We start from the raw sequence: 25203 nt of genomic DNA, 5'->3' as shown, positions 1-25203 counted from the left end.
TTGAACTCCGCTGGTAACGACTTCTCACTGGAACTCCAGAAGTGTCTCCTGAAGTCAGTCACTAGTGAGCAGGTGATTATTATTATCAGAATGTGTTTTGTGGAGATTTTTAGAAATTAGACATTAACACCGTTGGATGCCGATTAGCTCAGTGGTCTAGTGGTTAAGTGCTCGCGCGCGAAACCAGTAGGTCCTGGGTTCGAGCCCCGGGTGGTGCGGGGTCGTGGATGCGCACTGCTGAGGAGTCCCATACTAGGACGAAACGGCCGTCCAGTGCTTCCAGGTTTTCAACGGTGGTCTAGCTTCAACTGACTCATGAGTTCAATCTGTGAAAATTTCTAAAAATCTCCACAAAACACATTCTGATAATAATAGTGAAATGTGTTATATTTGTTCTCTATAATAAACCAATGTAAATCATATCTTGAAGTCATATTAGTTTAACGATACGTACTTAATTTAAGTAGTATATTGAAAATAAACGAAAAGAGTAGTTAAAATTATGTAACTTAATGAATACTTACTTGCTAGTAGCGGTAAAAATTGATATATTACCAGGCATAGGTGTTGTTGTATTTCTAGCTGTACGTAAATCTTCAAGCTCTTTTTGAATAGACATATACATTTTACGCACAACAGCATCTAGATCCTATTTGAAATAACAATAACATTAAAACTATAAATATATTTCATTTTGTTTGAATTCACAACATTCATATTGTAAACAATAATACTAATAACAAAATATCACAGATTGAAATCATGAGTCAATTGAAGCTAGACTACCATGGAAAACCTGGAAGCACTAGACGGCCGTTTCGTCTTAGTGCGGGACTCCTCAGCAGTGTGCATCCACGAATCTTGCGGGGTCTCGTTTCAATTGACTCATGATTTCAATCTGTAAGATTTCTAAAACCTCCACAAACCTCTTCTGATGATAATAATAAAATAATAAATGGCTATATGTTTGTAAACAAGTTTTGTTTTTTGTAATGTTTTAAATTGACATCTTATATTATGACACTAAATAATGGTAGTACATAATTTGGTGTGACTATAATTTACGGACGAACCAATCATGTATAAGATAATAGATCCCGGATTTTAGCACGAAATTCACTCATCCATTTGAATAAATTGAGTTTTGGCATTATAGCTGATGTCAGTTCGTGATAAAAATACCCCGAAATCTAATTTCTAACCTTAAACATCAACTGCAACTCATAATCTTTATAACACTCATTTAGTACTGGTTATTAGGTGAACACTCTGAAGGTCTGTTTGGTGTAGCTCAAATGTCGTCCATAATTTATAGTTTCACCTACAATTTAGTATATTAGTATTTCTGAAAACATTGAATATAGACACTTTATATTTATATTTGACATACATACAATAATTGACTATGGAAATTATGTTTATTAAACGACTAGTGTTAGGCAAAGATAAATAATGGCTAGTCGTTGAATCCAGGACGCGCGTTTTGTCCTATTTGGGACTCGTCAGCTGGATGTATTTGCATCCCAGAGTTGATATTCATTCCGGAACTCGAACCCAGCACCGTCCGCTTCAAACGTCATCACGCTATCCACTTAGCTACTGAGTCCTAATAGCCACCTGATTGTGCAATTAGTGTTACGTATTTGTTTCCCTACAGGCCTATTTGAAAAGGAAATTAAAGTATATAATCTTAGAATTTCTCTATAATAAAATGTTTTCAGTATTATGTTTCATATCAGTCAGCATATTGCAAATAACAGGAATTTCATGACAAAATTTCTTGTCAGACTGCAAGAAAAAGATTCATATTTTATAATAAAGATTTTATGACTACTCAGTTATGTTAATGTCAATATGATATCAATAGTATGATGATGAAATGTCCAATGATGAATACGGATACTTCAATTACGTCAAGTTGCGTAGCTCACCTGTAAGTTCTCAGGTTGTGTAATTGAGAGATAAGTGTTTGAATTCATCACAGGACAACCATCCACTGTGAAAGTCCTGACTAACCGTACTGACAAGAACCGAATAGAACAAAACTTTGGTACAGGGTGTCCTGTTAACTATCTATAACTATCTAACATCTCAATATAATACAATTGATGTAAAGTTACTATGAGCCACATAGTAACTTGATGAATAAAATGCAACCAATAAGGACTAAACAAGCATAAAGGTGGTCATTACTCAATGATCAATCAGTTGTTAATCGTCGACTTTTTTTATACAGAAGACATAAACTGACATTCGTTATGTTTGACAGAATAACAGTCTTTTTTATTCAGATTCTTAAGAATGTATTTTGCAATAAATTATTATCACTTGATAAATACCAAGTGAAGTATATTACGGTTATCTTGATGTGCATACAATGTCTCTGTAACCTTCTTTATGACAATTAGTTCAGTGTTAAATGTGAGCGAATCAAAAGTAAACGATTATTAACGTAATATTACATGATTAGTCACATTATTTACACCTGTTCCACCTACCTAATCATAGTTAACCATCTACTCATCATCGATATTAATGCTATAATGTTTGAGGAGTACACAGATAAAAATACGGACTATTCACTATGTAGGTTGAATCAACGCTTTTTTTTATTATGTAATAAAATGGGACAGATAACGATAGTAATAGGGTTTTAATGAAGATTGCAAATATAAAAAGACGACTATCTTTAGCTACGTATCTATCTATCTATCTATCTATCTATCTATCTATCTATCCACACATCTATCTATCTATCTATCTATCTATCGAAAGAAAGAAAGAAACAGCAGGAATCCATCTGAAATATCTTATAATCCATTGAGCGATGAATGCTGCGACAACTAACAAAAACATTTGGCATGTTTATCTGTTCACACTACAGAAATATATTGAATATATAAACACATTGTTTTACATCATTTTATACATGTATGTAGATAAAAACATACATGCCATGATTATGAAACACAGAAGCGGTTACTTTCAATGTCTGGCATAAAGTTTAAAAAAATGTAATCAAATCATCATACATTGTCAGCTGAAACATGTGTTTTATCATGGGGAATAAGTTTATTTGGATGAACCTATGGGTTTTTTTTGGAAAAAGAAATGATGGAAAACACTTGTGTATTTATTATTTCATTTTATATTTTGAAGAAAATAATTAATGAGGGTAAGAAGTGATTAGTAATTTGTCCTGCTAATTGATTGCTGATTAATCTAGTCCTTAGTTCTTATCCATTTATACTGACAAGTGACCATGCAACTATTCGTTGAACTGATTCGGTATCAAGTAAAATAATTTTATGAGATTTGTTGGTTAAATGAAACTATAGTTTCTACGAGTTTACACTCATCAGTGATTGTAATACTGAAGCATTAAGGTTTAACGCAGGCTATCTAACTACGATCCAATAAGAGTCACTGTAACATCTCTGACTGTACTAGTAAATAGTACCATTTTAATCATAAAGACAGTGTCATTTCAAAATAATGCAGATACTACATGATGAAGAATGTCTAGTAGCATAAAATAAAGGTTCATGCCCATTTCCATTAATTCTTTGAATCTTCCCATTATATCTTTTTGATAGATAGTTGAAAGTAGAAAACATTAATTTATTCACCTATTATCAGATGAGTTTTGCGGATATTATAGTAATTTCAATGGTTAAGATCATGAGTCAGTTGAAGCTAAACCACCATGGAAAACCTGGAAGCACTGGACTGCCGTTCTGACCTATTGTGGGACTCACCTATTAGTTGAAAATCGCTTTCTACTTTTTTTGAGTAAAAAAACCAAAAAAGGACTCATAACCATCTTAAGTAGAATTCATATGAAGTGCAACGTAAATATGTTTAGACAGTATATAGTAGTAGTTGATTTCCTCATAGTCAACTGTCAGGTAACTGTTCATTTCCATTATTTTATTCATTCACAAATCTCTTCATTATAAACAAATTAAAGGGTTTGTTCTGTGGTTGTGTAATAGGTAAAATTACTTTGAATTGGAAATGTAAACCATTGAATGGTACTATGGTAGTTTACAGGTTACTAGCCCGATGTGAAACCTGGGAGTCTTGGTGTGATCTCCAAAGAAACCATCTATGTGTATTGCCAAGGATGATTCGTCCAAGTAATAATTCCTTTCTATTTGTGTTTCTAGTTTCTTCAAGTTGACCTTCATAACCTTCTGATATTTATATTGACAGATATAAGTAGCATACATCTCAGTATTACTTCTACTAATACTATTAGTACTTCAGTCACTAATACGTGTAAATCAATAATGTATACATTGAGAAGATAGAAAGTCAAAGTAAACATTACATAACATCTTACATAATGTCGAAAATCTAATCTCGCTGAAATATTTTCAATTTCAGCTAGTAATGCCAAATCTTTTTTATCTTTTACCTCTTTATGTTGTCCAGTTGGTTCAATGCTAACTTCTAAACCTTTAAAAGAAAATGAAATTAAAAAAAAATTAATAGTCATATTAGTAGTATATATATAGAAAAATATGAACAAAAGTATAGTATAATATATATGTATATATAATTGGATGAAGGATGGGACGTAATTTTGAGAGACTGATTGAGGAAAAGTCTAGCGATGATGAGAAACAGTGAAACTCATTAACTGCAAACTCTGCCTGCAGCTCTTATAGGGCTACCGTCGATTCCAAGACCACACAAAGAAGGAGGATTGAGAATGGGGTCGACAACCCCATTCTGCAGAAAAAAACTTTTCTCAAAAAACGCTAACCAGAATATATGGATTGAACCGTTTAAAATCAGCTATTCGCGTTGAAGGATCTTCATGCAGAAGAATTATGACACCTCATTATCAAAGTCGAGATTTTCGGGAAGTCACTGAATGTTCGTTGAATGTATGCCATCATCAACAAACTACTATGTGAGAGAACAAATCAACTTCTAACTGAAGAGGAAATTAGGAAAAGACTTTGGAAGTGGATAGGACACACATTTTAGAAATCAACAAACTGGATCTTCATGTTGAAGGGCATCGGAAAAGAGGAAGACCAAAGAACACACTGCATCGAGAATAAGAAGCAGAATATCAATGGAATGAATATCAACTGGAAAGGACTATCGAAACCAGAGTTTGATAGAGAATTCTGGTGAGTGGCTTAGGCTCCTCCATGAGGGACAACAGGCGTAAGGAACTAAGGACATTTTAAAATTATCTCAAGTGCTGCTACTGAAATCAGACAGCCAATGGCTTGTTCAATGTGGTGAATTAGTTAAATGGATAACAAAATGACTCTCGAAGCAAACAGTAATGGGTTCCAATCTTTGAGTGAACATCAACTCTAAAATGCAAAAGCAAATACGACGAAACTCACCTCTTAGATTCCATTCTCAACCATAAACCACCTTTACTTATACATAACTTTTTTTTATCAAGAAATCTACTTTAGTAAACACTTACAATAGATAACTATGTGTTAGTAAAGGTAACTAGAATGCATTCTTGTGATTGTTTTGATATTTAAATCAATATCATAGAAATTAATCCAAATCTACCAACTACAGATATACATAAGAGTTACTAGAAATATCTAATACTATTCTATGCAAACGATTGGTGCTACAATGAAAGAGCATGCAAATTAATATTAGCTTACAATGCTTTCTGATAATAATATTTTCAATAATATTATGTGCAAGTTGAAATAATGTCATTCCTATAAATTTGATAATAAATGGAAATACTTAGTTGATTTACAATGAAAATGTAATGCTTGTTAATAGTTGAGATCATGAGTCAATTGAAGCTAGACCATCATGGAGAACCTAGAACCTAGAAGCATTGGATAGCCGTTTCGTCCTATTGTGGGAATTTTCAACAGTGCACATCCACGACCCTGCCTCGCAAGATTCAAACCCACGACCTATCGGTCTGGCGCAGGAGCGCTTAACCACTAGACCACTGAATCGGCATCCAACCGTGTTATTGTCTAACTTAAACTAATCCACGAAATTGAGCGACACATCCACCATTGTCTTCAGTGAGTTCCTATTATCTCACAACAGAACCGACTGAACCCCACTGGCCACTGCTTCTCACTAGAACTCCAGGACACACCTCTTGAAGTCAGTCACCATCGAGCATATGTTGATTAGTATCAACACTATAATATTCATACCATAATATCCACAAAACCCCTTCTGAAACGAATTATTTTTGATTGTTTGTCTTTGTTTTTTAACTCTCTAATGAAATTGAATTATGTTAGGTTAGTATCTGCTGGGATCACCGGGTAAGTAATAGTGAGGTTAAACGTAGCGTATTAGGGAATGATGATAAATCAGTTGATGAGGTTGTGAATCTTCATCGACTGAGATGTTTGGGCCACGTGTTGCGTAGAACATTGCTATTAGAAATGAAATATCTGTATTATAACAATCATTGAATGAACTCTAAACTTATTATAGGCTCTTTGCAATTAATAAATTTATTATTAAATAGGAATCATGAAATAATGGCTCCATTTAATAAAGCACCCTACAAACCTTTCTAACCCATATACAAGTTGTTTACAAATTTAGCATGTCTACAATTTAGTTCAGTAGAATGAGAGAGGAAGCATATGAATATGCTTATTAATCAAAATACTCATTTTAAAGACTGTAAAGAGTAACTTATTTTTAACAATTTGTCTACAGTTTGTTTATGTGATAAACGTGTACTTTACGAACGAATCAACCACATTAAAGATAGTGACTAAAACATTTCGTGGATTGGTTAAAGATAGACAATAACAACGCTGAGTGCCGGCTCAATGGTCTACTGGTTAGGTGTTCTCGCGCGAGACTGAAGGTCGTGCTTTCTAATATCGCAAGCGGGATCGTGGATGCGCACTGCTAAAGAGTCCCACAATAGGACGAAACGGCCATCCAGTGCTTCCGTGTTTCAACATCAGTTGGTTCATAATCGCAATCAAAACATTTTTGGGAGAAAATTCAAAACACGATGATGATTAGCTTATGTCCTATTAAGATTGAGTTACTTACAACGCTTAAAAGTGATAAAGTTGTCCAAGTGATTAAATCAAAATGAGAAAAAAATAGTAGTAAAGAAAGTGTATTAAAATGCACAAAATAGTTTGATATTGTTACTAACTTTCTTAATGATTCATTAATACAACTTCAAAGTCTTCCTCTACACTGTTCATAAACCAAGATCTAAACCTTAATCCTGACATTATTGGAATTTTTAGTAATGAATAGTTCACTTATATCACCTAATTTTTAAGAGTGAAAGAGATTAGTTAACCTTTTCAAGCTTTTTAACTGTTTATGTTTTTATTCATTTTGTATTGTTGTGATGTGGGTTACTTATATCCACATAAGTAGTATATAATGGCGGTTAGTCAAAGAATGTATTTCAGTAGAAGATCGATAAGGAAAGAACGGGAACGGAACGCAATTGGTATGAAAGTGCATGAACAATGAAATCTGAGGCAATGGACTGATATTTGCGAAACAGCCAAGTTTGACACGATGGATTAGTATTTTGCAAATTAACGATTTACTATATAGTTCTCAGATTTTAATGAAATGCTCTGTAATGCGTTAACAGATTGTCTCCCCAGTCGTGTTCTTGTTCCCTACATTGTTTGTTCAAATCGTTCAATTTATGTCTAGAATTGTAATTGATCAGTATCTTACTGGCATATGTACATCCTATGCACATTGCCTTGATACTGCCTGGAGTGAACATCAACTCCGGGATGCAGGTACATCCAGTTGACGAGTCTCAGTCAGGATGAAACGCACGTCAATGATTCCACTACTAGTCACTATCCATCTTTGCTTATAATATTTACTTTTTTCACCTAAATTTCGTCATTCTATAATCTCATTAATGTTTCATTTATCTCTTCATAACATGGTAACGCATGCTTTGATTGTACAAGTTTTTAAAAAAAAAATATAGCATCACTTCTGGACCTGTAATTAGTAAAGAAAAGATGGTATTTAATAAGAAGTAAATATGCCCTTAGTCCGATACGTCATTTTAATTAGATTAATCAAAGGAAAATGGTTACTACAGCAGCATAATGTTAAACCCTATAAAAAGAATAATCTAGACTTATTCAGCAAAACATAAAGAAAAGAATGGCTTGTATAGTATTTTAAAGAGAAAATATACTATACAAGTCCACTGGTTGTAATAAATACATAAATAGGTGTGTTCAATGGTGAAAAAGATCAAAGAAATCGTTTATCTTCTGCATGTTTTCGTTTTGTTCTACAATGTAATGACGAATATGAACAATGGAGTAATACTAACCACTTGAAAATTTATCAATCACATAGTAAAAGGAACAAAATAAACTATGAATATTTGTAATTAGAAATGCTTTGGAAACTATCTAAGAGGTTTTGTTCAGTCTTGTGTAACATCAACCAACTGGAAAGAAAGTCATACTAAGACTTCTGAAATTCCTGACGTAGATGGAGGTACAAAGAGAATTAAACTGTTAAATGACTGACATTTATTCTACTACATCTTAATAAATAACTCATCTTTAATGAATGATATTCAAATAAAGATATCTCGATTATTCTCATTTATAATTTGAGTTATTGTTGCAATGTTTCAAAATCAGTTAACTAATTTTATGTTATCGTTGTGTAACGTGACTAATCCATCATAAAAAAAATATCAGCCCATAATGAATATATTGCAACAGAGACTAATTATCTATAGTACTGAACATTAGGTAGCAAAATCCGACCTAAGGCTACCTTGTGGCGCTGCTGGATAGTGGAGGTAACCCTACAAGCCAACTTTGGCGGTCACAGAGATTGGGCTAATCACCCACTCTATCGTATCTTATCAATCTCTGGTTGTATAATGGGAGCTCACTTTACCGCTCGGGCTACCCGTTATGTATGCTTATACATGAGAATCGCAAAAGTTCTCGGATTTATTCAGTTCAAGTATGTGGGTATATACAAAGGGTAGCATATGGTGTTGTATAAAGGAAACGTTGAGCTGCAAAAAAGTCTTCCCTATGTCTAATAAAATCAGTGGACTATACATCAGGTCGAAGACATAATAAAAAAGGTGATAGCAAAAACTAAGATGAGGTGAACATCAACCTACCCTCAGAGAGTGTTTATGCTTATGTGTGTGACAAGAAATTCTGCGTTAGTAGCCATGGTATGAATGATATGCATATAATATGTAAGAGCCTGTCTGGTGCAATAAATACATTTTCTTTGGGAGCGGTGAGCATCTACCCTCCAAGGTGGGTGAATAAACCTAAGTGTATACTATGGGATGCATAGGGTAAAACCTGTGCGTTACTGATGTGCATATAACGTATATTTACTCACAGGGTATGTATACCTGCATGTATGCAAAGTGATACACGGATGAAAGTTCTTGTGTTAACTAGTATAAAATTAGACTATACATATCCAGGGTAAGTTCTCAAACCTTTTTATTTGTTCTTGATACAATACCATTATGTATACAAAGACCCGTGGGGCCGCGGTCTTCACTAAGTCACACTCTCGCGGTAGGTTTGTGGGTTTCAAACAAAAGGAATTTGTTCCAGAAAGACCGCTAGTTCTCCCCAATAGGCTTCATAAGCTGTTTCTGGCTGGAACACTACACACATTGAACATTAACAACGGAGAATATTATTATTATTATTATTATTATTATTATTATTATTATTATCGCCATTACTACAATATTATTCTTAGACAAATTGACGATGAATAAGACACTAAACCGGTAAAATGAACACAATGATTGAAATAATGGAAACTAAGAAGGGCAACACGTTACATAAGATTTAAAGGAAAATATGTCGTCATTTAATTTGTTGAATCACTGAGTATTTTAATGCATATTAAGTATGGCCTGAATCATCTATTCATATATTCAGTTGATTCTATTTCGTTATATATTGACTACTGAAATTAGTTTTGATTTTCAGCTTCAATGAAGGAATGTATTCTCTGGGTGATGATCATTGTCATGTATGTCACGTCCTTCTTAGTGCAGATCGAATGCTATAGACCAAGTTGCAATATGGCCACTAGTCCAAGTGACTGGACACAACGAAGAAGGACCTGACACACATGACATTGATTACCAATTAGTGAATGACTGATTGTGAATACATCTCAGTCCTACAGGAGGTCAGCCGCTGCTCGTATAGCCCAGCAGTAACATCTCTGACTGTGAAGCTGGGTGACACGGGACCTAATCCGTCAGGGAGCACCAGTTTCCTCAAGATTACAAGTACACCTTGCTGAAGAGTGCGAAATAGCACGAAATCGGGTCCAGGGTTTCCTGTTGACTGCCCGTAACCACTATATTATGGAGGAATCTCTTGTGTATGTTTGAAACATTTCGATATTAAACAATGACTTTTTATGATAACTACAATACCTTGGCGTCCGTTTCATGACAGCTGAATAAATGTTACGACTATTATATCATTCATTCAGTGTTCAAAATCAGTATAGTTGAGGGAATTTATGCGATAAAATGAAGTACAGTCCCGAATGACACAAATCTTTGGTCCACTGTTTCATGTCAAAAAATTCAGACAAACCACTATTGAAAGTTGGATGAAAGTTTTGGAATTCAATAAGAACAAATGTTTCAATCAATATTGACTTTTAATATGATGGCGAGTTTTAGATATTTAGAATGTTTATATCCAGTTTCATGATCCATAATGATTATATTTCCCATGGTTGGGTCACACTAAGATAAATTTAGTGCATAATATATAATTCATAAAAATCAAGTCAACAGTAATTTTGGTTGAAATCATGAACTGATTGATGTCAGACCACCATTGAAACTTGGAAGCACTAGATGGCCGTTTCGTTCTGTTGTGGGACTCCTCAGCGATGCGCATCCACGAACCCACTCTCAGGATTAGAACCCAGGACCCTCAGTCTCGTGATCGAACGCTTAAACCCTAGACCACTGAGCCGTTATCTAACGGTGTTAATGTCTAACCTCAACCAATCCACGAAATTGCGCAACCATCTTCCATCGTATTGAGATAGATACTTGTCTCTACCCGACACGGATTAGCTGCACTGGTCACGGCTTCTCACTAGAACTCCGAGAATCCATTCGATCTGTTTTTTCTATTAAGTACTAATCGAATTCATCATTGAAAGACAATAATGAGTTTTTTCCATTCACATTTTTAACTTAATCACATAATATTTGGCGTAAATTACTAATACCCTCAAGTTGTAATTTCTATTTCTCCCTTAGTGTATAGCAGTTTTGTTTTAGATTATTTAAACAACTCTTTTTCATATTGGACAAGTGTTATTAGATCTAGTTTGTTTTATTTATTAATCATATATGTGGTAGATTTTTAGTTTTTGTTTTTGATAGTTGAATTCATAAGACACTCTAAGCTACACCGTTATCCACTTCAAACAATAGATGAAAGGTTGTGCTGAAGTTAGACAGAAATACCGGTGGATGACAGCTCATTGGTCTAAACGTTAAGCCTTTGCGCGCTCGGGGCCGAAGGAACTGGGTTCAAGTCCCGCATACGGGGTCCTGAATACACTTTGATGAAGGGTTCCATAATAAAATGAAAAGGCCGTCGAATGCTTCCAGGTTTTCAATGGTGGTCTAGCTTAAATCGACTCATGAAGTTAACTTTCCAAACTACTACAAAATCTACAAATCCTCATTCCGTTTTTCAGTTTATTAAGTACGATACAAAATTGAATAATTAACTTCATGAAATGATGTAAAGTGACTTCAACTTATTCACATTATGGATTATTTTCTTTTGTACACTTAATAATAAACAAACAAAGATTAATTGAGGAAAGCAAATATTAATCTAAACTGTTTATATTAAGGAATAGTCAGATGGATCTATTCATTGATTGATAAAACATCAAAGTAATTGAAATCTCAGTAATAAAATAAAATTATTTTTGTAATAATCCAACAAGTAGAAATCACGGTTTCTGACGTAATACCACATAATACAAGTGGTTTAGTGAGAGGATAAATAAATCAATAAAACCGAAGGTTTTGTTTGAGATCATGATCCAATTGATGTTAGACCACCATTGAAAACCTGAGAGCACTGGACGGTAGTTTCGTCCTATATTAGGACTTCTCAGCGATGCGCAACAGGAATTAGTTGGGGTTAGACATTAACACCGTTGGATGCCGACTCAGGGATCTAGAGGTCAAACGTTCGTGCACAAGACTGAAAGCCCTGGGTTGGAATCCCGAGAGCGGGATCGCGGATGCGCACTGCTGAGAAGTCCCACAATAGGACGAAACGGCCATACAATGCTTCCAGGTTTTCAATGGTGACCTAATATCAATCGATTCATGATCTTAATTAGAAATTTAATAATCTTTACGACCCTATACTGAACAAAACCTAAGCTTGTTTACTAAAACAATGGAACGAATTGTGCATTGATTGATTACCTAATTTTATAACTCTAATCTGCTTAAATTTAGCTTGATTGATACCAAATCAAATCACTTATTTACACGTATGTACTTATTAGATTTTTTCAAAGATATCTTTATCATTGATAAAGTGTATATAAAATGTATCATTTCCAAGGAATAAACATTACCAGTCAACACTTCACTCTGCGGTAATTTATTCCTTTATGTATATTAAAAGGCGCACAAATTCGCATCTATGATGTAGTTTGATATAGTAAATAAGCAACTTTAAAATTATTATCATTACCATTAGTAGTGTAAGTGTACTTCATCTGGTCATTGAAAATACTCCATAGTTTTCTAAGATTTAAAGTATAGAAGAGATAAACTCCTAAGAAATTCGTTTAACTAGATAAGTTTGAGGGGGGGGGAGAGAGAGAAAATTCTTACATTGTGTTAATAGTTTGACAACAATTAGATGACATAAACATTTTCATACCCTTCAAATAGCTGAGAAGTTGTTTAAGCTCAATTTATCATAGAACTGAATGTTCTAGATTGGAATTTCAATCTGAATAATAATCAATACTAAAATGCAAGTAAACCGAAAATGAACAATATGAAAGAAGAATGAAACAAGTGTTCATGATTACGTTGCTGGTCATAAATCAAGTCACTATATCATATGATGTATTGAATGATCTAATAAACATTTACATTAGGATAATCATAATGTAGTTCGGTTAAATGTATATCAACTCACGTGATTCCAGTTCTATAGCTTCAATGCCTAATCGATGATAAATTTTATATTTAATATTTTCAATGGCATCAACGCCACGAATGGACTGCCTATCATTTAAAAAGAAAATCATAAATGAATAGAATTAGTGTAGAGTTTCATTGATACTTTTCTTTATCAAAAAAAAAGGAATCAGTAAAGTTATTTTAAGAAAAATATGTCAAATGTTTGAATTAATTCAATTCTATGTGATTAGTCAAGTTATGTAATGTCTTTTTGATGGTGTTAGGTTCGTTAACCTTGAGGATACTACTGATTCGACTTATTCGGAACGGAACGAAGGCTCAGGATTCAGAGACTCAATAGACTATTCTGGTCCGTTGTCTTCGACTCAGCTAACTCGATCAAGAAGTCTTGGTAAGGCGTAGAAAGTGTATTCTACAAGCAACAGCAGATACCAAGTCAGGTCAGGCAGATCAGATCAAGCATACAAGTCAAGCGTATTTATACAAATATATATATCGATTTTGTCATAGGAAATTTTTTTAAAACAATAATCAATGAGTCATCAATGGTCTGCTATTTAAAAATTTAATCGATAAGTCCATCAACTGACTGCCATTCAAATATTTAAATATTTAATCGATAAGTTAATCGATATGATAAAATTACAAATATGAGTTTGGGGATATGTCGGCCCCAACAGATGGATTTTTGTTCTCTGAGTTGGATGGTTTGTTTTCGTGGAGCTTTCATAGAAGACTTCTATCTGAAGTTTGTGCTGATGATGTCGTCCAGAAGAACGATGAAAGCTCAACGACCAAACCATCCAGCTCAGAGAACAAAAATCCATAAAAATCATCCACCTACAAATATTCTCCATCATCTATGTAATGTCTTGTTGTTGAAATGCAAAATTAATAATAATGAATTGGTTGAAGTTAGACGTTAACATGGTTGGATAATAGCTTAACGGTCTATAGATTGAACCTTCGAAAGCGAGAATGAAGGTTTTGCGTTTGAATCCCGCAAGCGGGATCATGGATGCGCACTGATGAAGAGTTCCTTACTAAGACGAAGCAGCCGTCCAGTGCTTCCAGTCAATATCGAGGCAATACACACATTATGCACACATACCATTAGGAGACTGGTCAACTGCAGTCCTAAACAATATTGGGAAGATACAAGCAAACAGTACCAAGTGAAGTTAAATATTATTTTATCTGTCAAAATGTATTTTTCAACAGTAACTAATGAGCAAATGACAATTTGACTTTGAGAAATATATATAGTCAAAAATAAGCCCATACATAGTTTATGGTCTTAGAATTTTAATAACAATATAGAAGTTATAAGTAACCAATTTTAGATGGATTCGTTTTCATATTCATCAGTTTATCACATTTAATTATGGCTTGTATTAGACGCTGAACTTGGTTAAAAAAACCATGAGAACCGGAAACTCTGGATAGCTATTTCATCCTATCGTGAGACTTTTAAGGAGTGGACATTCATTGCCTCATTGAGGAATCATGCTATAACTGTGAGAACTTTATTTGTATATAATGTAGATTTATTTGATGAGAACTTATTATACACTGAGTTACATTAAAGTAATGTAAGATAGCAACTCCATTATACTGAATATAATTTTATTTCCAGAACATTAAAATAGGAATGAAACAATATAAAATATAATGTGACCTACAAACGAAGAAATATCGGTTTCTTGATCACTTGACTTCCTCTGCGTCTTGCAACTGTGAAGACAATTTGATCTGTGAACATAAATATACATACAGGATCTTTTCGTTCCTAGATTATAGAAAGAAAGGGATATTACTTAATTAATATCTTTGCATTTAGTAATTTAATCTGTTTATGAAACATCTATTAGAGAAGTTTAACGTGCGATCAACTGTAGACTACTCGTGTGCTCATTCTGAATGTCTAGATTCTCATAGAAAGTTTTAAGTGGTTTTATACGGAGTTTTTTAAACGTGATTGGCAAAAGGTTGTTGTACTAATCCTTGGGATTATCTTTTATACTTGACTGACTTAATTAACATACAAATAGTCTTTGTCAGTCAGTTGAATTAGTAGAAAAATATTACCTAAGTTTAAGTGGAATCTATGTGTTTTCCGATTAAAACTATACATAAAGTACTCAAAATGTTTAAATATTTCTTTAGGAATTGAGGAAATTACAAAGTATGTTTAATGATTCGGCTTACCCCTGAGATAAATTAAACCGAATTCGATAGTATTTAAAGTATTCTATTAGTCTGTAAACTATTCAAACATCTCTATCCATCAGAAATTCTTACATATACAGTCTATATTATTCAAGACGGCGTGCTTGAATCTCTGGACTACCTGTTCCTGCCATCTAGATATTTCAACAAGTTGTCTGTTTTCTTGTTTGTTTTAACATATCATTACGTCTATTACTCACATAAGCTATTCAGGTGCGTTTATGAAAAGTTTACGATATTGCACAGTACAAGTTATAAAAGGGCCTAATGAGAGACAACGTGGTTGCTGACGATATACATCGAAAAGAATACACATGATTCAGACGTCGATTGCTGAAATACTAACATCTAACTGGTGACTACTCAAGATTTATCGCAATGGTCGATCAAGAAATAAGCAAAGGAAACTTGTTGAAATGCTTTTTATCAGAAGGGGGTTTTGTGGAGATTTTAGTAATTTCAACAGTTGAAATCATGAATCAGTTGAAGCTAGACCATGATGAAAAACCTGGAAGCACTGGACGGCCGTTCCGTTCTAGTATGAGACTCCTCAACAGTGCGCATCCACAACCCTACCCCCAGCAAAATTGAAATCCAGGGTCTTCAATCTTGCGCACGAACGCTTAACCATCAGACCGCGGAGCCGTTTTTCAACAATGTTAATGTTTAACCTCAACCAATTCACGAAATTGCAGCCGTCTAATGCTTCCAGGTTTTCCATGGTGGTCTAGCTTCAAATGACTCATGATTTCAACTATTGATGTACTTTTTGCTGAGAATTCTACACGGTACCAAAAATATAATATTGAATTAAGCTACTAATAATAATAATAAAGTTTGATCTTTCAACTTATTACATGAGCTAGATTATTATATCATTCATTCAGCTCCAAATATACATCTCAAAGATAAATGGTATGCATTATATTTATGACTAAAGGAAAATACTCACACAAACAAACAAAGCTCAAAGTAAACTCATTGTTAGTACTAAGAAATGAATGTTAGTAAAATATAGACAATATTTGAATTATCCAGTTTAATAGTGCTTGACAACAAAATTGTTTTCTCACAATAATCGATAAGCATACTTAAACTTTTTTGACGAGGTTTTTTTCTCTGAACTGGATGATTTGTTTTCGTGGAGCTTTTATCATTCTTCTGAACGACATCATCAGCACAAACTTCAGGTGGAAGTCAAATAGAATTTTGTGCTGATGATTTCGTTCAGTAGAGTGATGAAAGCTTTACAACCAAACCATCCAGCTCAGAGAAGAAAACTTCATCAAAATGAAAAAAATTATCCACCTGAGGTACAAATCTTTCCCACTATACTGAAACTTACTTCAACTGAAACAATATCATGTCGGACATATTGACGTGTTGGTGTTAAAGTCTGAAAAAATTTAAATATGAAGAAAGAAATTAGACAGTAGGTTGAAATACTGGAAAATTGTCATTTTTTAATGTAGCCAGTAGAAACATATTTCTACAATATTTTCAGTATGGGGTTGTGGAGGTTATTACGTTTTTGTAAATGTAACATTCATACCGTTTGTGTCATTGTAGTTTTACAAAAGGGTTGACATTAACTCTTATATTTTGAATAATAACAATTTATGTGGTTGAAATAAAATCTTCATCAGAATACAAAATGAATCTCTACATCAAAATTCTTGTGAACATACTGAACACCTTTGTTTTAATCTGATGTTTAAACTTTAAGAGGAACAAAGTAATGAGATTCAAACTAACAGGAGACATCAGTATGGTATTATGAAGATTGTGTGTTTTTGATTGAGATCATGAATCGATCAATCTTAGACCACTATTGAAAACATGAAAGCATTGGATGGCGTCGATTAGTTGAAGATAGACATTAACACCGTTGGATGTCGGCTTATTAGTCTAGAGGTAAAGCGTTTGCGCTCAAGAGCTATTTTCTTCGGTCCAAATCCTACTTGTGAGATCGTGGATACGTACTGTTGAGGAGTCCCATACTAGGACTAATTGACCGTCCAGGTCTAAAATTGATCCATTCGTAATATCAATCAATTATGTACATAAAATTAAAGTCAAATAAAAAAAATGAAAGTTTTAATTTTACTTACAGCAGGTGCTAAAAGTTTTTCAATTAATCGTATACCATCTACAATATTTTCATCTTCACCAGCAGCATGTACAGCATTTACTCTTAAAGCCAATCGATGTATAGCACTTTCTGCTTCAACAAGTAATGCATGGTCTGAATAGTCTTTAGGAGTTGATTCTAATAAACGCTATATAATAAATTATGTAAAGAAATAAAGATAGTTGATTACAAGAATAGTATTTATTGATGTATAAAAACTAACTAGAATTAAAAAACTCGTTTGAAAGACAATGATTTAGATAGATAGAAGTGATTTGAATGGTAGTTAGTTTCCTGTCTTTTAATGGGTACAAAGCATCAGGGTATATTAGAAACTATCAATCTATGATGAACACTACATATTGTTAATTCAATAATGATAGAAATACTTACAGAATCATTAAAATTCAGTTCATTATATAGGTATCATTGCAAATGTTTGAACCCATATTTGGACAAAATACTCATTATTGTCAAAATAGAATAGTCGAACAGTACTTATGGTTGAATATCAATGCAAAAAATTGATATAAAATCCTTATTGGGATAGGAATCAGTTTGAAATGAATACAGGATAATCGGGAGTTACTTCATCTAGATAACTCACGAAAAACTGATTAAAAACATTGTTCAAAAGAGCAAAGATTTAGTAGTGTGCATATTTCAAATAGAGAAATGAAGAGTAGTATCTTATGACTCCCTACAGTTAAAGAACACATGGAACTCAAAACAACTGTCTCTCAACCAACATCAAAGTCACAATCTTCAGTACAAACGTGAAGGCAGTCAGTCCTACTATATGAAGCTGAAACTTGGAGAATTACCACAACAATCATCAATAAGGTATTTATAAATAGTTGTCTACGCAAGATACTCAACATCCATTGACCGGATACCATCAGCAACAGTCTTTTGTGTGAGCGAACAGACCAGCTTCCAAATGAAGGTGAAATTAGTAAAAGACGATAGAAATGGATAGGATATACATTACGCAAATCACTAAACTACATTACGAGGCAAGCTGTAACTGGGAATCGTGAAGAGAAGGCCAAAGAACACATTATATCGGGAAACAGAAGCAGAAATGAAAAGATTGAATAACAACTGAAAAGAACTAGAAAGGCTTGCCAAGGATAGGGTTGGATGGAGTGTGCTGATGGTCGGCCTATTCTCCTTCACGAGGAATAACAGGCATAAGTACATACATCTTATAACTCCTTCTCAAAAGTACAGTTATTCATGTAATTTCCATCAAAAATACTAATCCCTTAAGAAAAAAAAACTACATAAAATACAGAAACAATCAAACAAATTATACTACCATATATGAAAAACATTTCGAAACAGATTATTGACGCTATTCACGTTGATTGTTAAGTGAAATATATAAATAGCCTTAGAAAACTAGAAACATTCTAAACGTTTGACATTTACATTAACCAGTAATTAAACAGATATATAGAAACAATTTATAAATAGAATACAAACTATGATAAACTAACAGAACTAAATGAAAAGAGAAGACAATCATAATTAATTTTCTGTTAGTGATAAGACAAATGTTAACAACAATAATAAATGGACAAGTTGTTATGTAATTGTAATAACACTTTTAACACTTTAATTACATCAGATAGTTTATATTGACATGGTTATTTAGAAGGAAAACAAAACAAAAACAATTAAAGCTTCATAAATATACTACTATTATACAAAAACACTAATTTGGCTCCATGGTAACAATTGAGATTGCGAAAATATATGAATCAGCTTCTGAATTTTTTTTCATTATATTATAGCATTGGGCCCTAATCAAATAATCCTCAAAGCTGAATAAAAGACAACTAGGAAAGTAGATATTCGACATTTAACGCGTAGGAAAATGAAACGATGCAAAAGGCAGGAAGAATGAATTCATTTATATCGAATTATATGGCATAGTTCAGCCTTACAGGCGTGATTGTTCTGCATAACTTGCTTTTATCACAAGGGGACTTTGTGGAGATTGTAGTAATTTCAATAGTTGAGAGCATGAGTTAATTGAAGCTAGACCACCATGAGATTCCTCAGCAGTGCGCATCCGTGATCCCGCCTCTCGCGGTTCAAACCTAAGCGTCCCATTATATACATATATATATATATATACATATATATATATATATATATATATATATATATATATATATATATATATATATATATATATATATAGGTCTCAACATACGCAAACGGAAAAGGAATATCCTCCCATACAACACAGCATGTACCAGTCGAATCGCACTTGACGGAGAAGATTTGGAAGATGTAAAAACCTTTACATATCTGGGCAGCATCATTGATGAACACGGTGGATCTGATGCAAGTGTGAAGACGCGGATCGGAAAAGAAAAAGCAGCACTGAATGTTCTTTACGCATATCCGGTCATTATTTACACATATACTTTAATCTTCCCCTTCTTGAATTATGAACAAGTTGCTTCTTTGTTAGTTGCAAAATTCACTTTCAATAAGAACACATGACGAGCGATGTTCAACCGTGTCAAACTGACGGACATCATTAAAATGCTGACTCAATAGTCAAGAGGTCTATGGTTTGATCCCCGGTAGGGTCATTATTACTAGAAACTGAGGAGTCTGACTCTAGCATAGAAGGGCTGTCCAGTATTTCTAGGCTTCCAGTGGTTAATTAACTAATATCGCTTTGTGATCTTCATATCATTACGTGCTTCACTTTAGTTTTAGGATGTACTATTGCATGTCACATATTCCTTATAATTTATTGCATCACTTATGGTGATGTTATACAAATAGAGCTGATATGATTGTGTAAAATTTTTATGATTACTTGTGTTTATTAAAAAGCTGATAGCCGTATGCATGTTTTACAGCATAGTCATAGATGTAAAATATCTAATTTATAAAAACTAGGCTGCATATAAAACCCTTAGGCTGATGATATGAAATAGTTTTCTCACTCTTCACATGATGTTTCGCTTACTATTGTGATCTTGTCAACTGTGTACCTTGTATTCGCTGTATTTAAACAAACTTGGTGGTAATTAATTGGTTAGTAACTCGATATTAAATCATGGTACTTTCATAAAGTGACTATGTAAACTAGATATTTGGTTTATTATTATGCTCAGAAGGGGTTTGTGGAGATTTTAGAAATTTCACAGATTGAAACCATGAATCAATTGAAGCTAGACCACCGTGGAAAACCTGGAAGCACTGGACGGCCGTTTCGTCCTAGCATGGGACTCCTCAGTAGTGCGCAGTCACGATCCTGCACCCCGCGAGATTCGAACCCTTCTGATAATAATCATCTCCTCACTAGTGACTGACGTCAAGAGATACTCCTGGAGTTCTAGTGAGAAGCCGTTACAAGTGGACTTCAACCAGGTCTGTTGTGAGATATCAGCTCACTGAAGACAATAGTGTACGGTGGCGCGAATTCGTGATTGGTTGAAGTTAGACATTAACACCATTGGATGCCGACTCAATGGTCTCGTTGGTTAAGTGCCTGGAGCGAGACTGATAGGTCTTGGGGTCGAATCTCGCAGAGTGCGGGATCGTGGATGCGCACTGGTTAGGAGTCCCATACTAGGATGGGACGGCCATCCATTGCTTCCAGATTTTCCGTGGTGGTCTAGCTTCAATTGACTCATTATTATTATGCTTTTAAAAATATTAATTTATTGTTTCCAGGGATATTTTTAAATATTGGTTTATATTTAATGTTAGGTGACTAGTATAAATATAAACTTACCTTAATAAGTAACTCATATCGGGGTATCCGTTGAACAGGTTGTACAAGAAGCGCTTTCAATGGAAGTTTATTACGATTCATCCGTAACTTCATCTAATATTTAAAAATGTAAAATTAATTCTGATTTTTAGTAATGAGGATGATAAGAAATGAATTTATACACTAAAATGTAATCATTGAGCACTCGTGTAGAAAAACCACATTAACAATATAATCGCATATAGATAAACTTGTACCTTCATATTCATTCTCAATGCGTTTTGATTTTCTTGCCTTGTCACATCGAAATGAATATACAATATTTACTTCTTGATGCATGTTATCAGATTGGAGTGTAGAAAGAGTCAGTATACAAAAACACCATCTATCAATCGGGAGAATATGATATTTGTTTAAAGCCAATAACTACCTTTGGTAAATTTCAATAATGCACTCTTTCTAAGTTAGAACATTTGCCGGCTTATTAGTTGACTTTAATAAGCAGTCCCATAATAAAACGAAATATCTATACAACAATTCCCAGTTTTCACTGATAGACGAATTAAGCTGAATTCATGATATCAACCAACTCCGCCTGGAGTCCCTTCGGGGGCTACTGCCGGTCCCAAGCCCGGATAAAGGAGGAGGGTTGGGCATGGGGTTAGCGACCCCATCCCGTAGAAAAGTAACTCGCTAAAAAAGCGCTAACCAGAAAAATGATATCAACCATAAAATGTCTTACATAACTATTGTTTCTAAATACTTTAACGAAATAATTAATCAAATATCTGAGTCTGTTAACTATATTATTTGTGAAAATTATATTTGAAATAATCTTAGCGACTGAAACTTAAAATAATTCCAGTGTTTCGTCCCGCAGACTTGTCTAGACTTCTTCAGGGTACTAATTAAAATCAAGATCATCAAAGAAATATATAACGTTTAACAATCAAATTAGATTTATACTATGCTAATCCAATCATATTTAGATGCTGACTTTGGTAAATAGAATGTACACGATGTGGAAATAAATGACTGAACAAATTGTGTGTGTATACATGCATGTATAAGATTGAGTAGTGAATAGGTGATATTAAGTAGTAAATGAAGGAAAAAAATAAAAGTGAAAGTTGAAGGTGGAAAAATTGTTTCTGAATCATCGATGTGCATGTAAAAATGAGAACCATCAAGTATAAAATTGTATTTTTAAAATATTATAAATTAATTTGTCAGAATAACGAACCATGTGTGGTAAACAGATAAGTTCCAATTATTTGTCAATGAACATTTGCCATGTGGTAGCTAGTTGAATACCTTCTACCATCTGTTTAGGCTGTTCTTATTAGCCCATGTATACAGGCGCTTCTGCCACCAATCTTCCTTTATATATGCTAAATATTTTCTGAAGTATTTTGGGCCCTCCGAAAATGATCTTGTGCCTTATTTCTAACTCATGTAACGCTATTACCAACCTATTCTCAAGTTTCTTCAGATCAACCGCGGATTAAGAAACACTTTTTAAACATTGTTTATATTCCTTCAACCTCATATTCAATTATCTTGAAGTTTCTCCGACGTACGCTGTATCACAATCCTGACAGTTGATTTCAAAGACAGTATTCTGTTGTTCTTTTTCAGGAGACTTATCTTCAACTTTCGATGATGCTAATCTAATGGTGTCACTAGCCCGAAAATAAACTCATATATCTGTTTAGAACCCTCCTAATTTCTACTGATGTGTGTTTACGGTATGAGATGACCACAGTAATCTTACATTCTTTCGTATTCACTCTAATTTAGTTTTTCTTTATCATTTCTAATAATTTTCTTTGAGGTGAATTATCTCAAAGTGTAGACGATGTTCCATTCAATTCAGCCTGTTGGTCTTCCTTCTCTGCAATCAGACATTATCTACTATCTTATATAATAACCATTTGTCCATCTTAAGTTAGACATTTCATAAAAGCATAATGATGAACTTTTTATCTGAGGTTTCACGAAATTTATTTCAATAGTTGAGATCATGAGTCAATTGAAGCTAGATCACTATGGAAAACTTGGAAGCACTGGACTGCCGTTTCGTCCTATTGTGGGACTCCTCAGCAATGTGCATCCACGAATATCTGCTTTTATAATATACGAAATTGATAGGAAATGTTAATATTTACAGTTTTGTTTAAAGACAATGAATGAGTAAGTGAATATTAGTTCAAAATGTTTGGCGTAAAGTTTATGTGAACATCACGACCGAATCAATTATCTTCTCAAATATATTAATGGAAGTAGCTATAAATAGATCAGTTCTTTTATAATCCAATGTAAGTTGAGGTTATCTTACAAGAATTTACCATCTCTTCAATCAGCTTGTGTAACTGATCAACAATCTATAATATGTATGATAGGACAGATTTAACCTACATTAACTCAATGTTTACTGTTTATCAAGTGCTAACAGATACAAATACTCGTCTTCCAAATAGTTCGAGTCCTTTGTTAAAAGCATTTGAAATAATGTTTTTTAGGGATAATTTATGGAGTTTACACGAAGCAAAGGTAAGTATTGAACGAACATTTTGGTTAAACTACAAGTTATTAATTCTTTTTTGCCAACTGAGTTATTAGAAATGGCCTCAAAAGTTGAATTTTTCCATTAATGTCAGATAGTAGCTAGTACTTCAGTTCAGTACGAACGTTTCTTCCAGCTGCCAGATTTAGTGTAGATGTTTAGACTGTCACTTGAATCGATAATCTATCAATTTAAGCACCCAAAGTGTTATTTACTTAACCATTGAGTCTAAACAATTACTAAGTCTTGTAACCAAATGATCCACTTAAAATACATCTACTCAAAAAACAGTTTGATTGTGTATAACGTAAAGTTACGAACCCTCATAAAGTAGTTTCTTTATTGTTTTGACTGAACATCTCTAACTAATTTACCATTGCCAGTATAAACAACAACACAAATAGTGGAACAGTGAATATGGTGTCATATAATGTAAGAAAAAAAAGAAATATGTAGTAAACTGAATATTACAGGTATAGAAGAGATTGTTTGAACAAAGATTACACGTGTCACAGTTAACTAAACTATTTCTAGTTTTTCCCATACAAATTATCTATGGAATTCACAAATATACATATATATAAGATGTCTGGACGTGAATTAAAACCCATAAAGTTGTTATCTTAGGAAAATTATATTCTTAGGATTAAAAAAAAGCAGTTTTCCCCTAACTGAGGAAATATAATGCAGTAAGAAAATAAATGGTTAGCGTTTTTTTAGCGAGTTAGTTTTCTACGGGAAGGAGTGGCTCACCCCATGCCTAACCCCCCCTTTTTTTCCAGGCTTCGGGCCGACAGTAGCCCCAGAGGGATTCCAAACGGATAGAAAATAGACACCACTGAGTGATTCACAGTTATGTTGGTCCGGATTTTACTAAGAGATTCTGTGATTTGTGCGTTCAAATACACTTGACTGTTCCTAATTGTGTTCTCGTTCACTACAATTAAAAATGATTAAGCACAGCTAAGTTGAGTTTTTCAAGATGCATATGCTAGGTTTGAAGCTATCATGAGTTCACTCAATCTGCGAACGAGAACAAGACTCGGTGACCAAAGACCAGTAAGCTAGCTATTCGATGCGTCGCAGCCCCGCTAACTAGAGGGAAAAGTCCAAGCTTGGAATGGGAAGTATATTCTGCAAAACAGCTAGAAACGGGCGATAATAACAAACACAATTCAAAACGTATATATACAGTGCAAAACCGTCCTTAGGGAGAGTTACCAAATAGCATACTAAAAGACGCAACGGACCAATAGGATTTAAGAAGTTTCCCAGTGGGAGATACGACATGAAGGTGACAA

General features: G+C 33.7%; 1 protein-coding gene across 1 annotated transcript in view; it reads right to left on the bottom strand.

Moving 5' to 3' along the window:
- The window catches only part of ARHGEF17 (Rho guanine nucleotide exchange factor (GEF) 17), a 95365-nt gene that overhangs the window by 37140 nt on the left and 33022 nt on the right, over positions 1 to 25203 (bottom strand). Inside the window, exons 6-12 of the mRNA XM_051213891.1 lie at positions 21358 to 21450; positions 17569 to 17736; positions 16803 to 16853; positions 14911 to 15017; positions 13224 to 13312; positions 4346 to 4461; positions 525 to 649 (exon numbers count right to left, since the gene is read on the bottom strand). Coding sequence (XP_051069910.1) covers positions 525 to 649; positions 4346 to 4461; positions 13224 to 13312; positions 14911 to 15017; positions 16803 to 16853; positions 17569 to 17736; positions 21358 to 21450 — 749 coding nt within the window. The remainder of the gene's footprint in view (positions 1 to 524; positions 650 to 4345; positions 4462 to 13223; positions 13313 to 14910; positions 15018 to 16802; positions 16854 to 17568; positions 17737 to 21357; positions 21451 to 25203) is intronic.

The sequence above is a fragment of the Schistosoma haematobium genome, chromosome 3, assembly GCF_000699445.3.
Source record: "Schistosoma haematobium chromosome 3, whole genome shotgun sequence".
In the NCBI taxonomy this organism is placed as follows: domain Eukaryota; kingdom Metazoa; phylum Platyhelminthes; class Trematoda; order Strigeidida; family Schistosomatidae; genus Schistosoma; species Schistosoma haematobium.
The sequence above is the reverse complement of the archived record's forward strand: the minus strand, read 5'-3'. Positions and strand labels throughout refer to the sequence as shown.